This window comes from Talpa europaea (genome assembly GCF_964194135.1).
Source record: "Talpa europaea genome assembly, chromosome: 12".
Lineage (NCBI taxonomy): Eukaryota > Metazoa > Chordata > Mammalia > Eulipotyphla > Talpidae > Talpa > Talpa europaea.
This window is the reverse complement of record NC_140079.1, coordinates 58,020,205-58,036,843: the sequence shown is the minus strand read 5'-3', so window position 1 is coordinate 58,036,843 and position 16,639 is coordinate 58,020,205. Positions and strand designations below refer to the sequence as shown.

The following is a 16,639-nucleotide window of genomic DNA, read 5'->3' as shown; positions in this document are numbered from 1 at the left end:
CCCAAGAGACTGTTTCTGGGAAAGCTGGTGAGATCACTTGAAAGCCTTGTATTAGCATAACAGTTCATCCCTGTGATGAGCTGTGGCCTTGAAAGGAAGCCCTACACCATCCCTCTCCCCCATGTTCCTGTTTCCATCATTTACACATTTCCACTCCAGCGACAATGGCCACTTGACCATATCCTCGGGGTGGCCTGCCTTTGCCACTCTTCCCTCTGCCAGAGGCACTTGTGCAGATGCTTCTTTGTGTGTTGTTGGCCCTCTTCACCCAGCCCTGGTATTTCCTCCACTTTCCTTCAATATACCTTGTTTCAGAGATATTTATGCAATTTTGCCTTCAATTTTGATTCTGCACTAGGCCTTTCTTTGCTAGGAGATGGTGAACAGGAGAAGCACGGTGGCACATGGGCTAAGAATGGAGCTCTGGTGCCATCTGCCCTGGGTGAGAATGCCAGCTCTGCCAGTCACTGCCATGGGGCCTTGGTGAGTCACATAAACTCAGATCTCTTTAGTAGCAAAATGGGATAAAAAAATTTTTTTTTTTCCTCATAGGATTGTTGTGACTATGAAATGAAATAGTATATGCCAAAGGCATAGCATGATACCTGTGCTATGCACACTTCAGTCACTTATAAGTAGCACTTATTAGTCATCAATACCAGCAACAATGACAGGGCTGGGTCTTATAGGAAAACTTGTAATCACCACAAAGTCTAAAACAAGTCTTTACATATAGTGACTTCACAGCAGCTATTTACTATTAAATAAAAGAACCAAGGGAGAAAATTGCACCATGGAGAGAACAGAACTCACGATGGGGCAATATCCTGGTGAGGAAGTAGATCCTGGTGAGTTCTGGCCTCAGTGGGCCTTGCTACCTCCATCCCACCCAGCATGAGGGAGCAGTAAGCTCCTGCTGGGCCCATAGGGATCCAAACTAGTCTGGGTGGAACTGTCTCTCTGGTCAACTCAGCATCTGCAGCCTCTGTTTTTCCTTAGGATTCTCTTTTTTAGGCCCCTTACTCAGCATTCCCACACTTACTTGGTTAATTGGGGGAGGGGAACCCCTATCCTATAAAATTTTAGGTCAAAAAATCAGAAAGAAGGAAGGAAAGAAAAGGAAAAAGAAAAAAAAGAATTTTAAAAATGAGATAACCCTACACAAATCAAAATGGTCTGAACCCAAAGCCCATATGTTATATTCTATTTTTCAGAAATTAACATATTTAGGCTTGAATAGTTGAAATAGTTCCATAGTGGACTTCCCTGTTCTCCTCATCCCCACTAGAATGGAAGCTTCCGTGGAAGAGGAAGCAATTTTTGATGGTCACTACGATTTGCATAAAATTTTGAATTTACCAGGCCCTTTTAGACACTAACACTCTAGTTTGAGGTCCATGTTGAACAGCTATGATGATTTATGGTGGAGGATATTGGCAGCACAGGGACTTGGGGGCCTGCTCCAGTTCACAGGCTAGTGAACAGGGCAGGGCCAGAACATGAGTTCTACATGACAATTCCACACCTCGGGCTCTTTCCATCTAGCTCTCTTAATTAACTTCTCCCACAAATCCCAGCAGGAAGCCTGCCACAGAGTGGGTGCTCATTTTATGTCTTGCCTGACTGAACCAAATTCAAATTAAGAGGTACATTTTTTTAAACTATGGAAACAGGCCTCTTTTGTGACAGGTGGAATTAGGAGGACATTGTGGCTGCTGCCTCACAGTCCTCAATCAACAATTCCTGGCTAAGCACCTAGCAGGGGCCACTTTCAGTGACAAACAATTAAGTATACACTGGGGCATAGATATATATGGCCTCTGGCCACATAAATCTTTAACCACATAGTAGACAAACAAGCAAGAGTTTCATATAGAACCAGATAGTCCCACTCTGCTAAGGGCTTCAAGGGGAAAATGTGAAATGATGGTGGGACAACTCCATGAGGATACCTGTTTCTATCTGGGCTTGGGGGAGTAGGTCAAGAGTTACCTGGTGACAAAAATTGAGAAAGTATATTTAACTTGGACCCTCTATCCAATGGCACAGAAACCAAAGCCCATGCCACCAGCTTCTGAGATAAAGAACCAGATGCAAGGTTATGTGGCAGGACACTGGAGGCAAAGCTGAAATCAGTCCCCCCGAGGATGGGGCTTTGGACAAATATGGAAATGCAAGTTGGAAGTGTCTGATTGGTTGTTTTCTGCTAAATCATGGTATAATTTGAATTTGGATAGAGAGCTGCAACAAACTGAGCACCCTTCACTTTTGAAAGCTGTCCATTTAACCATGAGTCAGGCATCTCAGTTCTGTCTTCAGGGCTATTTTTGATCTGGGCAGTCAGAGCACATCTTGAGGACACAGAACACTCTTCTGAGCCTGCGTTCTGGAACACAACTTATCAGCTTATGAAAAATTAGGGTTTTTTCCCACTTGTTTAAAATGAGTAGGGGCATTTTTGTCCCATGGTGGCAAGCCCACCTTGCTGTTCTTGCAAGATAAGCAGAAGCAGGAAAAAAACCTCATGACTACTACGTTTCAAGTGTTCCAGATGGGAAAAAAATATTAAGAAGACTTCATCCTGGATAAAAATAGTCTTTAAAAGCAAATGAAGAGGGCTAGTTGGCTGTAAGAAATAGGGTAAGGGTGGCAAAGAGATGCTCAAGGAATAGGAGAGGGGACTGGATTGCCAGGGGCCAGTGGGGTCATATTTGGGGGACGGGGAGTCATCATATTCTAAGAACAATGGTGAATGGTTAAAATTTTTAAACAAGGGAACAGCATTCAGCTTTTAATCCAAAGGAGTAAGGACAAACACTTAAAATGATAATCATTTTAAGTGTCATTTCTTCAAAAACTTTAACTTTTCAATTTGATTTACAACATTCCATGAGAGTCTCTACTCTGTGAATCCTGGGTATAGGGAACTTAAGAATTTAAGATGAGGCTACCAGGGAGGAATCAAGGCATTTTTTGGGAAAGAAGAGAAAGAAAATTTCATTTTTCTTAGTGTTTATAATATGCCAGGCATTGCATGCGGAATCTTCATGTGTTAGTAGATTTACTCCTGCTTCAAGAAGAGAACAGGATTTTCCAATTTTTGTTATTGTTTTGCTCTAAGGAGAGTAGGTAAACTTTCAAGCCAAGTTCATCTATCCATTTATTTATCTATTTGTTCATTATTATATTAATATATTCAAGAGTGACAACCATGTGCTACTACTGGTAGGCACTAGAATTCCACAGAAGAAAATACATTTCTCAAAGTTTAGAGGGGAGTAGACAACCATGTAAACAACTCTGATAGCAGGCAACACAGGCTTTAAAGGATGTCTGTACAGATAGCATGGGAGTGCATGATGCAGCACTGGGCTGACTGGGTGAGCAAGTGTGGGCTTTTGACAGTTTGCGATGTGTGAGCTGAAACTTAAGTAATAGTGTGAGATTGCCAGTGGCAGAAATATGGAAGAGGACAGTCCTGGTGTTAGCAGGCAGAATGAAGAGTACACTGGGGCCCCCAAATTAAAAGGGGGAGCACTGAAAGAGAGAGGGGAAAGAGAGAGAGAGAGAGAGATTAATTGGTAAATATATTAATATATCCTACTGGTAATGTTAGGGGAAAAAGGATGTCCTAAAGCTAATTCAGCTAATTCCATACAGACTTTGTGGACTCCACCCCCACTTCAGACCAAAGCCATCAAGACACTGGGAACTACAAATCCCATCACCACCAAAGGGAAGGATGCTGGAACCTGAGGGTGGGGTTAAGCAGGTTATACCAGGTTTGGTATAAAACCAGACACGGGGTTTTGGGGGATTCCCTTTTTGACTCTCCGCCAGCTTGCAGCTCAGGCAGCTCTCGGAGTGCCTTTGGGGTTCCAGGTCGGCGGATCGGGTAGGACGCATTAAAGACTTTATTTCCCTATTTTCTCCCTGAGTTGTACATTTCCTCAATTCCCTTTCCCTTGCAAGTAAACCTTTTATTAACCTTCTGTGTGTGCCTATAGTGGAGTATTAATAAGTCTCTTTTAAGTGCGCGGGTGAGGACCCACAGCCAGACAACCCATTTTATATCGGGGTTGCTCCGTAACAGTTACATTACCTGAGCTGGAACCTTGGGTGCATGCTAAAGGCAGGCAAAATCAAGCACCCTCCAGGCCCACATGTGTTCTATTCTATAGCAAGCATGACTGCTTAACCCTTAGTTCCCAGCAATGCCCCCTGCATCAGTGAAGATCCATGGCATGATGGGAGTTGTAATCCTTAGTGCCTGGAATCTCTTTGGCATGGAAGTGGAGGTGGAGTCCATAAAACATCAGTGAGTAGAGTTCATTTAGGACATACTATTCTACCAACAATGGGAGAGAGAATTGCAAGGTTGAAGGATCAGGTGCATGAAATAAATGTGTTATTTTAAAAGGAAGTGCCAGGAATTAAATTGTAGAAGAGAATACATCCATTTGGTTGGGTACAACCTAGTCTTATAAGTGAAGACAGAATTGAATAATGACTAACATTGTTATAATGTGCTAAGGACTTTGGGTGGTTTTGAATAGATTCTGCAGAGCCATTTTACCTTGCAGCAAAATGATCAGAAGTCCATATTAGGCAAAGTAGATTTGACTAATTTAATAGGAGATGAGTAAAAGGCTCCCATAGTAATAAGATGTTGACATTGTGTTGTAATGGATAACCAAAAGAACCTATGCCAGGGGTTATCATAAAAAGAGGGTTGATTCAAGATATGTGTGGCTCTTGGTTATGGAATGGGTATTAGGAAATGACAAATCTAGGAAGCATCCTTTGTCTCCAGTTTGAGCAACATGGTAGAAAATAATGCCACTTGGTGAGATGGAAGCATAGCAGAGAGAATTTGGGGTGGAAGGGGAATTCAAATTTGTTTGAGGCACTGAGAGGAACTGAGACCAGGAGAACTTGGGGAACAAGAAAGGCTGAGACATCGGACAGTGATTTTAAACAATATAGGAAGAGAAGGAACAAAACAGCTCCCAGGAAAACAGAAGTGTTTTACTGAAATGTTGCTGAGCAAGACACTACCTAGTGTAAGATCTGGTTACAGGATAATTAGGGAACAGAAAAACAACCACCACGAAACTTCCCGACCACCTAGTGCCTAATGAATAGTCTGGCACATTGGGCAACAGGAAATCTGACAGTATTTAGTCATGGACACGGCTGGAGTAAGCGGGCATCGTCCTTTGGGACCCCTCTGGTGTCAGGAGTTCTTTCCTCTTGCTTCAATAAATCCACACTTTGGCCTCCCCTGGTGGCACAGCGGGTGAGCGCTGGGCTGCAAATCTGCCGCAGCCTCTGCAGTGCCGGTTCAATCCCCGGCCACTGGTGAGGGTCCTACATGGCGCACAGACCTCTCCTGCCGCCCGCTGCTCCCTTCAGCAGTGTATTTCGGTCCTTCTGTTCTGCTCCCCACACTGGCTCTCGTGAATTCTCTCACCCTCCACGCTTCTGACTGTACCCAGTGCTTGTATAAATAAATAAGTAAATCTTTAAAAAAATAATAATAAAATAAAATAAATACACACTTGGGCCTCCCTGGTGGTGCGGCGGGTTGAGCGCAGCGCTCTGAGGCTGTCCACGGCCTCTGCAGCGTGGGTTCAATTCCCGGCCAGCCAGGGAGATTCCCACATGGCGCGGCAGGCCTCTCCTTTCTCGCCCGCTGCTCCCCGCAGCAGTGTACTTCAGTAGATCTGCCTGTTCTGCTCCCGCCTCTGTCTCTGGCAAATCCTTTTGTTAGGGGGAAGTGATGTCTTGAGTTAATCCCATACAGGCTTTGTGGACTCCACCCCCACTCCAGACTAAAGCCCCCATCACCACCAAGGGGAGGGTGGCTGGGACCTGAGGGTGGAGTTGGGCAGCCAGGTTGGATATAAAAAACCAAACACGTGGGCCTTGGGCTCTCTGGCTCGCGATCGCTCGCCTCCTGGCTTCACGGCTCCTGGCTGGCGGCCAGCTCTCAGAGCGCCATTTTGGGATTCCTGATTGGCGGATCGGGTAGGACTCATTTAAAACTTTGTCTCCCGCTTTTCTCCCAGAGCTGTACATTTCCTCATTTCCCCTTCCCTTTGTAAATAAACCTTTTATTAACCTTTCACGTGTGCCTGCAGTAGAGCATTGATAAGTCCTTTTAAGCGCGTGGGTGAGGACCCACAGTCAGGCACCCCGTTTTGTATCGGGGTTGCTCTACAACACTTTCACCCTCCCACGCTTCTGGCCTGTACCCCAGCTATTATATAAATAAAAAAACAAATCTTCAAAAATATAAATAAATCCACACTTGCACACTTGCTTGCTCTCATGTTTGGTGTGGAGGCTGTTATTCTTCAACCATCATACACACTTAGATCCACAAGCAGCCACTCTCCTCACACCACCTGGTTGATTATATGGTTTGACTTATATATTTCTAGATTACAATCATAGACAACATCGACATCAGAGGTTATCTAGTTCAATAGGAAGAGGACAATGAGGCCAAAAGAGGTTAGTCCAAAGACGCACTAGAGGTAGAAATAAAAGCACACACCAAGTTACTCCCATGACTTAACACTTTCCACTTCTCTTTTGCTTCTCATGCCTCATCTCTATCCTTGGAAGAAGAGGTGAAAATAGAAGGAAAAGTGGAGGGACAGAGAAAATGGCAAAGAAAGAATATGTCTAAAGAAGAGAAGAAGCCGGCGATGTGATGAACTCCAGCTCAGATCAACTAGTCTGTGTTGAGAAACTCAAGCGTTCCAAATATGGCCAGATGGAAAACAGTTCCCAAGTCTTAAAGACTAGTGCAGGGAGACAGGAACGGGCCAATGTCTGAAACACTGGGGACCCCAAAAGGGGTTGTTAAAGACCAAACTTTCTTTAGCTTCCTCATTTTGTTTTCTATGCTTCTGCAGGAAGAGTCAGGGTAGTCCCCAGGGAAAGGGGAGGTTCCAGGTTTCCTGCCCACCCAAGGAAGGGTGGAGCTGAGCAGGGAGGTTGAGAAGCTGGAGAGGAGACTGGAAGTCAAAGGGAACCACTAAGCAAAGGAAATCTTTCCTGTTTCCTGCAAAAAGAGTCATGGGTCTGGTGCAGTAAATAACACAAAGTGAATGTAAACAAGTTTTGCTTCTCTAAAGCCTATCTAGATGAGATTACCTAAAGGAGGTTACATTTTAAAAAGGCCAGACAGCCGCCTGAATACCTGTCTTTTGTCACAAACTTTTGTGCTTACTGACCAGTGTTATCAATGTAAGATGGTTTTGTATAAAAGAAACCTTTTGTCCCTAGACTAGTGCTCAGACCTTATGGGGCTACCCAGGTCTGGGACCTCATGCATGAATAATAAAGCTTCTCCTGACCTCACCATTCCTGAAGTACCGCTTGTTCTTCCTCTGACTGGGTAAAAGGCTAGAATTTATTTCTGCAACAGAAGAAGGAAGAAGGAGACCTGGGAGATGCACTTGGAGCAGAGAGAAATGCGAAGAAGCTGTTCTTGCTTCCCAGCCTTGGACTTGTACCAGGGACTTGGAAGAAGACCCTTGAGGCAGACGTGGCTGAGAGACCTGTGCGGAAGTTAACAATGGCAGTTTTTAATCTGGATTTTGCTTTTGCTTTTTCTTCCAGACTTGCTTAGCTCCTTCAGCCCCTTTCCTATGGGTCTCCACCAGAAGACATCTTAGACCTGTGGCAAGTTTTGGACCTCAGCGCCCTGCTTTGGGCTAACCCCATTTAGCTGGGCATTTACCCACCAGGGAATGGGTAATTTTGGGTGTTTTTGTATGAAAACTATGCTAATTATTCTTTCCCTTCTCTTTATTGCACACTAATTGAATTAAAGTTCCTTTCCATTAAAGATCTTATGCACTAGAGTATGTTTTATCTTGATGTGGCAGACTGTAGAACCCATTTAGAGTGGGCAAGTTTGGGACTCCCGGGGTGCCCCCACACTGCCCGCAAACAGAAGTAGGGATCCCATGGCCTCCTTTCTTGTCAAGCTTTTCTCTCCTCACAGTTCTACATGCCTGGCCTCACAGGATGGTCTATGAGCTCCCAGGCAAGTGCACAGGACTTCTTGGGGTGCCACCTGCAGCAGCCTTGGGTGCTCACAGAAGACAAAGTGGGATAGTTTGGGACTCCCGGGGTGCCCCCACACTGCCCGCAAACAGAAGTAGGGATCCCATGGCCTCCTTTCTTGTCAAGCTTTTCTCTCCTCACAGTTCTACATGCCTGGCCTCACAGGATGGTCTATGAGCTCCCAGGCAAGTGCACAGGACTTCTTGGGGTGCCACCTGCAGCAGCCTTGGGTGCTCACAGAAGACAAAGTGGGATAGGTAAGCAGAGCAATGGGCTTTGGATATAAGCAATTACAGTTTGGGACCTGTCTTAGAAACTCCCACAGTTGATTTTTCTTTAGTGTCTGAGATTGCCATATCAAAAGAACATCCACTTCAAAAGGGCTAACTCAAACACCTTCCCAGCCCAGGACTAGATAAGGGCCTTTGTTTTACAGATTTTGGTGTTTTAGATAACTGTGCAGGTGGGATTTGTCCTTTTCCCCTCTTTTATCTCTCTCTGCAGGCTTTACTTTCCAGCTTCTACAATTTGAATCCAGCAATAAATACTAAAGCTCTGAAACCCTGGACCTAGTCCCAATAAAAGCAGGACCCCAGGTCATGACTTTCTCTTTCTATCTTTCTACCAATGGCCCCCCTCTCCTAAGACCTCACGGTGGCCCAGGTGCTGTGCGCTTTTCAGGTCTTGTAACTCATAAACTTCCATTTTTCTTTCAAAGTTTCCTGATGGCTACTGCTGAAGAGCATCTCACAATCATAAGAACCCTAAGAGCTGGTCCTGTCATAAGATTGATAAAAAAGGGCAAAAGCCTTTGGGAAATTTATCTGGGTCCAGGTGTGTGCCCCCAGGCATTTCTAACCATTAACATTATTATCTATAAGCCCAGACCAATGCAAATTGGGTCTCCATGGTGACCCAAGCCTCCCTTCTCATTCTTTGTAGCTTCCATCCAGAGGTGTCCTCTCCCTCTCTGCTTCCCTCAGTTCACTCCTATTAGACTGAAAAGGAATTTGCAGGCCAAAGGAACAATTTATCTTTTTGTTCCTGTGAAAAACCTTATTTTCAAACACTCAGTGAACTATCTGCAGTAGAAGCAGATAGGTGAGAGAAACACACACATGCAAATCCTTTCTGTTGCTTTGAGCATCACCTATGAGACAAACTGTGACACACCAGGTGTTCCTTAAAAGAGTAAAAAGAAAGCAATTATCACCCCACTTGGACAGGCACACCTCTCAGGCAGGTAAGCAGCTCACTGCTGTGATTCTACTGTCTTATCCCCAAGCTCTCCTTTGCCTATAGTCTCAGCAGTCCCATACCCTGAGTTTCACTGTTTTTATTTTTGCCTGTGTGTGTGTGTGTGTGTGTTTTGAATCACTGTTCTTTGTGTCCTTGAGGAGATCAGAGAGCTAGGAAATTACTAAGTCATTGCCTCTACCACATTTCTCCAGCTTATTCTTTAGAGTCCATTTATTTCAACCTTGTATCTTTGGAAAGGCAGAGGCAGAGAGAAGCAAGTAGGGGTGGCTGGAAATGTAGAAGCTGGAAATGTCATGACCCAATGGCATAATATACATAATATAGAGCAGAAAGATCTGCATGGAAAAGGTGCTTTGTTCTTAGAGCCCAAGTGATAGACTGTCAGATCCTTCCATTTCAGACCTATACCCGTCATGTTTCTAGACCAGCTACAGCTGGCCCCAAGTTTGGGATCAGTTAGGGAGCTGGTTCCCTTCGCATGCCAACAAGGGTGAGGGCAGAGCCCAGCCTCTCATGACTGTTTCCCAGACTTCCTGATCAATAACTTTGGTGACTGCAAATGCTCTGCCCAGCTACTTTCTTCCTCCCAACCCTTCCTCCCAGCAAGTGCTGATTTGTGACTCCAGAGTAGTGGTGGGTATTGTGGCAACACTGATCTGACTTAATGTGCAGATATGTAAATCTAAGCAAATTAGGTGCCTGGTTTAGCTGAACAAAGTATTACTATCTATATTCTTATATGGAGCTCAACTGCACCCTATCACGACCTCAGGGCATTTGGAAAGTCCTCTGCTGTTGTCCGTGTCTCCCAGAGCCTGGAATCCCAGGCCTCTTACCCTCTGAGTCTGGTTGTTGGTCACTAATTCATAGATGGGGGATGCTCTGGTCACCTCCAGCAGAACTGGCTCAGCAGGGGTGTCAGGGCTGGATGTGACATGACACAGGGGGCAGGAGGAGGGGCATCGTCCCTTGCTCTGGCACTCCATGCGTACTCCAGCTGCCATGCGCTTGGTGCCAGACTCTGACAGGCTGGCGATGTATTCCGGGAACGTCAGCACCTTGGGGTCTCTTTCCCGCTCCTCTGACTCATCGGATGGGGAGTTGCCTGCCGGACATGAAATGAAAAGAAAGTGAGGGAAGTGAAAAAGCAAGCATTGGCATGACCTTGAAATCCTTAAGTGCTGGAAGCCAATGCTTGAGAGGTTAGAAAATATCAACCAGGAGGTAAGAGTGTGAGTCTGTTGTCCTACATCATTGGGGAACCCATCCCCTTAGTATTTAGTAAACCTGGGAATGGCACTTCCAAACCTAAGACTAGATGTTCCCTTTCTGAGAGACATCAGTTCCCCTGATCCGCTCAGTCTGTGTTGACCACTATCATGTGTGACAAATAGTAGCAGCAGTGTGCTCTATGATTCAGTTTCTTTGTCCCCAAAATAAAGATAATAACAATACCTACTTCTACACGATATAATGGACAAACAGCAAAGTGTTTTTTAAACACATAAACAATAGCACACATTAAACCATCATCATCGTAGTTTTTGAAATTTTAGGTAAGCTCTTTCTAGCCTGTGCTATGATTGAAATTGACTCACAACCCTTTTTCATACTTTTTTTTGTGACACCCATTTTATAGATGACTAAAGGGAGGTCAAGCACTTTAAGAGCACACGGTTAACACAGTCTGAAAGTTGAAATTTAAATTCAGTTTGGGGGCCTCCCTGGTGGCGTAGGCCGTTGAGCGTAGCACTGTGAAGCTGTCCGCAGCCTCTGCAGTGCCGGTTCGATCCCGGCCAGCTGGCGAGAATCCCACATGGCGAGGCAGACCTCTCCTGTCGTGCCCGCTGCTCCCCTCGGCAGTGTCTTCAGTCCATCTGCCTGTTCTGTTCCCCACTCTCTCTCTGGTGAATTCTCTCATCCTCCCACGCATCTGGCCTGTACCCGGTTCTTCTATGGGTAGAATAAATCTTTAAAAAAATTGTCAAAATAAAAATATTGAAAATAAATAAATAAATAAATTCAGTTTTGCCTGATTCCAAAGACTTCATGTCATAGGAAAAGAATAGGATTTCTCTGTTTCAATTATTAATCGATGTATTGAATGTGGGGAGGGAATTTTGACTTTTTCAAAAAGGCCTACTCCAAAAGTTTGGGTTTATATCATCCTTCATTGATGAATAGAAGGTAGTAAGGAAAGTTCTTATTTTATTTTTGGTGACAAACACGGGAAATAGCTACCAAAACAACAACAACAACAATAACAACTACAACAAAAACCAGTGTGTTCCTCTCCTGCATTGTTGGTGGGAGTGCAAACTGGTCCAACCACTATGGAGAGCTGTGTGGAGATTTCTGGACCTACTAAACATAGAGCTTCCATATGATCCAGCAATTCCACTCCTAGGTATTTACCCAAAGGGCACAGAAACATCAATTCCAAAGAGCACCTGTACCCCTATGTTTATAGCAGCACTATTACAATAGCTAAGCTTTGGAAACAGCCCAAATGCCCAAAACTAGATGACTGGATCAAGAAGATGTGGTACATATACACCATGGAATATTACTCAGCATTCAAAAAAGATAAACACATACAATTTGCAGCAACATAGGTGGAGTTGGAAGGGATCATGCTCAGTGAAATAAGCCAGAAAGAAAAAGAAAAATACCGGATGGTCTCACTCATAGCAGGAATCTAGAAAACTTAAATAAGGGGCCAGGGAAAAAAATAACTGTAAGAAAGAAAATATCAAAATCAACAAACAACCATGAACTAGAGACACTCTATGGGGGGGGGGATGGGGAAAGGAGGGGTTGGGGTCAAAATAAGGGGGTTGTAATTGTATGGGGAATATAAAAATAAAATTTAAATAAATAAAAAAATAAATACAAAAAAAAAAAAAAACAGTGTGTTCCTGTGGTAGGAGAAAGCACTGCTTGATCAAATTCTCTTTCAAGCCTTCATGATTTTCCATTTGACTTACTAATTCCAAAGGAAGATGGAAGTAATGTCTGCTGGAAAGTGTCTGTACTAGGTCCCTTAAGAGATCCTAGACCCTTGGTGGTACAGCTGCAGTCTAAACATGAAAGAATTTCAGGAAAGATTATTGGGCTTTTGGAAATGGTGGACAGATACAGAGCGTTCATTCTGCTCCCCTTAGACCGATCAAGGATGGGATATTTGATAGGCCGAATCTTTGGGGGTGATGGTTGGAAGGATTTGCAAAGTGGTTCCAGAAGGTGACTGTGAGACACGACTCATCGACTTCCTAAGAGTTCTCTCTTATGGGGTTCAGGGAGCAATCTGATTCTCTCTCGTTTGCTCTGTAATATGAACCCATTTGGAAGCAGCATGAGGCATTTTGAGCATTTGGTTTCCCAGATGAGCACCATCATTACGTGGATGAGGCATTTTTACCCAGTGCTTCCATTGATAAGGCTCCTTCTGCAGCCCAAGGCAAAGGACTCACTCAGTGGCTATAAATACACAATCATCTATTTCACATGTGCATTTTGTTTAATAACCGACCCAGAGTTGAACTCAAGCCCTTCCTAGGTTATAAGAGAACTATACAACTGTGCACTCAAAACTAAGAATCAGACAGGAGGCACAGGGATACAATGACCACACCAACTAGCCCCAAAGTCCTTCCAAGCCACGTAGAAATCTTTGTTGACATTCAGGTTTACACAACTCCATTCTGCGGGATGCTCCATGGCTTGGGGTATTCATAAAGTAGCCACTATCTGGCAGGACTGTCCACACTTAGCCCCAGACCAGGCCTCCAGTCTTTTTCAACCCTCTGCACAGACTGAGAGGGAACAAGTCCGGATGAGATGAGGTCTTTGGATCCTTGGTATGATTTCTTAAAAAACAAGCTTTCATTCATTGGGAAAATGAATGAAATCCTGACACTCCTCCACCCATTGGTAAAAATACATTGCTTCAACTTGATAAGGACTAGGGGGAAAGTGAAGGGCACCATATAGGAATCTGCACGTACCACAGCACAGGCTACATGCACACACTATGTGATTAACAATCTGTTTTCTCTGAACTAAAATTCTTATTTTGAACTGAGAGTTCTGCCCCAGTGATGCCATCAGAAAGTGCCGGACATGGACACCATCAGGAAAACAAATGTTTTTTCCAGGCCCAGGAAAACAGGATTTACCTGAGTCAAGATGACTAAGTTGGTGACAAACTCTGGGGACATGATGAAGACCAGGGCAGTGACTGTGATAGGCTGTGTGGTGGGAGGCTCACTTATGGCTAACTGTCTTTGTTAAGTTCACAGAAAAAATTGGCATGAGATGAGATGTCAGAACAGGTTTTGGGGGTTAACAGGTTTTAACAGGTTTTCAGGCAATAAAGTACGTATTATAGGTTCAATTCCTGTCCCTGTTCAGTTGGCTCCCGGTAACGACAGGTAGCCCAATGCCAGCATTCACTGGTTACAACATTAAGATTTTAAAATTTTCACCATGCAAACCTTGCCAGAGACACTGAGGCATGGCTGCGGGTCCCTCAAGCACTTTACCATCCGATGCAATGTTTTAGTGCACGCCCCTCCTGGTTGAGAACGTTTTCAAGAGAGGCTGGGAAATGCATTTCCACAAATTGACCACTAGATGGTGACATGAAGTCTTAAAAGACTTCAGTGAGAGAAAAAAGGGTAAATTTTGAGTGACCATTTTTAACACCAAGGAGAATAAACTTATGGAAAAAGTAACACATGGCTACTTTTTAAAAATTGTGGAGGTAACTTGTTTCCCACAGGATAGTAAAAAGTTAATGAGTAAAACAATTTCATAAAGCATATCCTACGGTGAAAAATTATAGTCCCAGATAATGACCAAAAAATAAAACTCACAAGGGAAAATAAAAATTCCCCTCCATAGCCAATAAATGGAGTAAAAGTTGCTTCAAGCAGGGATTAAATGTCACTAGATTCTTTTTCTTGCCCTTAATCCACAAGTACCCCAACCCCTTACACATGTCTGTATTAGCTCTAAACCTTGCCCATCCATTACTATGGGATGCGCCCTTCTGACAGACCAACGGGGCCACGAGAGGGCGCTGCAGCTCCAAACACACAAACGACCAGAAATAGTCTGGAGCTGCTGGTCTGGCTGCCTCCCTGCCCTCCAGCTCTGCATCATTAAGACCTGTAATTGCTGCAAACATTTCAGGGGCTGCTCCCCCTGTTGCTCTCTCTGGCTATCCCAATTAAAATCAAGCTGCAGCTAATCCCCCTGAATATCCTTCAGCCCTGGATTGGTGGCAAACTTAGTGGAGAGGCACAGGCTGGAGAATGCGGGGGGGGGGGGGGGGGGGGGGAGGTGATAGCAGGGCACCGAACTCCTGCTTTAATTCAGAGCCACATTTTCCTTTGCCTAAAAATACTCAGGTCCATATACAGCAGTTTTGCTGGAGGTCAAGACTAACTGTGCCCCAGTCCCCTTATTGTGCAGGATGAAGCTGTCTAGAGAGGAGCTGGATTTATACAGAAGTAATGAGAAGTGAACTCCCCAAAGCCATATATTCAGGCACCAGCAAAGAATAGAGATGTGTGTGAGAGAGAGATTTTTCAAAGAGGAAATGCATTTTCCATGCGCAGTTAAAGACACAATTGGGAAATACTCCTCAAAATGATGGAGCCCAGTGGTGAAAGCCTAGATAAATCTCCCTTTGCCCAAAGAGAGTACCTATAACCATCATGTCTGTGTCAAGTGAAGGAGTAGTTCAAATCCTAAAACTCCAGGAGACTGTGATCTGTGACACTCACTTTCAACTCCCTTTCAGTGTTGGAGTGAGCTGGAGAGAGGGTTGTGTGTTGAGAGTCACTGGAAGGAGACCCCACCTTATTTCTTTAGGGTTCAGTGCCTCTCCCCTTCCATTCCCTGTTCCAATGACAGTCTTTGGTGCTTCTTCCCTCATCTATCCTCTAGATCCTGCATAGATACTTTAGCAATTTGAGACACTCTGTTGTCTCTTAATAATATGAATATTCTATTTCAACAAGTATACAGCCTCTGGGTATAAGACATATGCAATATTCAAGATCTTAAGGCATTATAATTGAAAAAGTGACTTCTGATCAAAATAAACATGTGTGGCCCCACTCACCCCTGTTTGCAAGTATTCACCCCTAAAGCTCTCAGGAGAGGCTCTGGAGTCCAGCCATGCCCCTTAGCTTCCTTACAAGCAGAAGAGCCAACCTGGAATGTAGTTAACAACCCCCAAACTGCAAAGCATTTTGCAAATACGGTTTGCTATAAATAAATGCCATTTGCTTTAGGCTAAATCTGTATCCACCAGCACACAATGGATGAATTTCCCCAATGGAATATCATGGTATGAGAATATTGGCATCCTCAATATTCAGAGCCTCTCTGTGGATGTGGCTATGGCCTTAGGCATGTACATATTGACCCATCTAGCCTCAGGAGCAGCTAAGAGTGATAAAAGTGATCTAGCTGTCCTCATGCAGGGTCTGCTCTGCTGAGAGGATCTGACAGGTCACAAAGGTGAATTCATTGTTAGGAAGTAAATTGGTATACTTCCTGTAGGATTCTGCCACTGTTTAAGAATCTCTTGAGTTGGGGCCCAAGGCAATGAGATGCTAATGACATCACAGCTAGAGCTACAGAGGCAGTTCATTAGGCAGCAAAGAAATCAAAAGCAAACTAATCAGATCCCAGCTTTTTGAGACTGCTCACAATCCACAGATAAAAAAAAGCTTGATGTGGCCAAAGAAGCGTGGCCACAGCCCACCCACACCAGTAGCCCAGTCCAACTGCCCACCCATCGCCACCTCAGGCCACAACCGGCCACACCAGATGTCCTGGAGTCATCTGAATTCACATTTCTGTGCACACACTGAGGCTCAAATCAGTTTTTTGGACTGTTTAATCATCTCTTTGGACAGTGAAGCTCAGGTCACTTTGAATGAATTTGAACTCCTAGATCTGCCATGGGACATACTCTCGGAGATCTGAACAAAATGCAATATGATGGATTAATAATCATGCAAGAGAGGACAGGGAATCAACTGGTCACTTCTCTCTACATGAGGTGAGTGCCCCGGGGTCAGGGTCTTTCTTCATCTGTGAAACTCATTTACCTAGTTCATAGATATATACTCACATTTATAGCACATCCATAGCTATCTATCCTGTCTATCTATCTGTCTGTCTGTCTATCTATCTATCTATCTAGCTAGCTAGCTAGCTATCTTCATCCATCCATCCATCTATCTTGCAAGGGAAAGGAGGATGAATATGTTGT

At 44.3% G+C, this 16,639-nt stretch overlaps 1 protein-coding gene across 2 annotated transcripts in view; it reads right to left on the bottom strand.

Moving 5' to 3' along the window:
- Positions 1–16,639, bottom strand: part of ASTN1 (astrotactin 1) — a gene marked incomplete at its 3' end in the record, with an annotated part of 311,956 nt that overhangs the window by 23,944 nt on the left and 271,373 nt on the right. For both annotated transcript variants that reach the window (XM_084251292.1, XM_084251293.1), the window contains exon 17: positions 10,182–10,450. In XM_084251292.1, the coding sequence (XP_084107418.1) occupies positions 10,182–10,450 (269 nt within the window). The remainder of the gene's footprint in view (positions 1–10,181; positions 10,451–16,639) is intronic.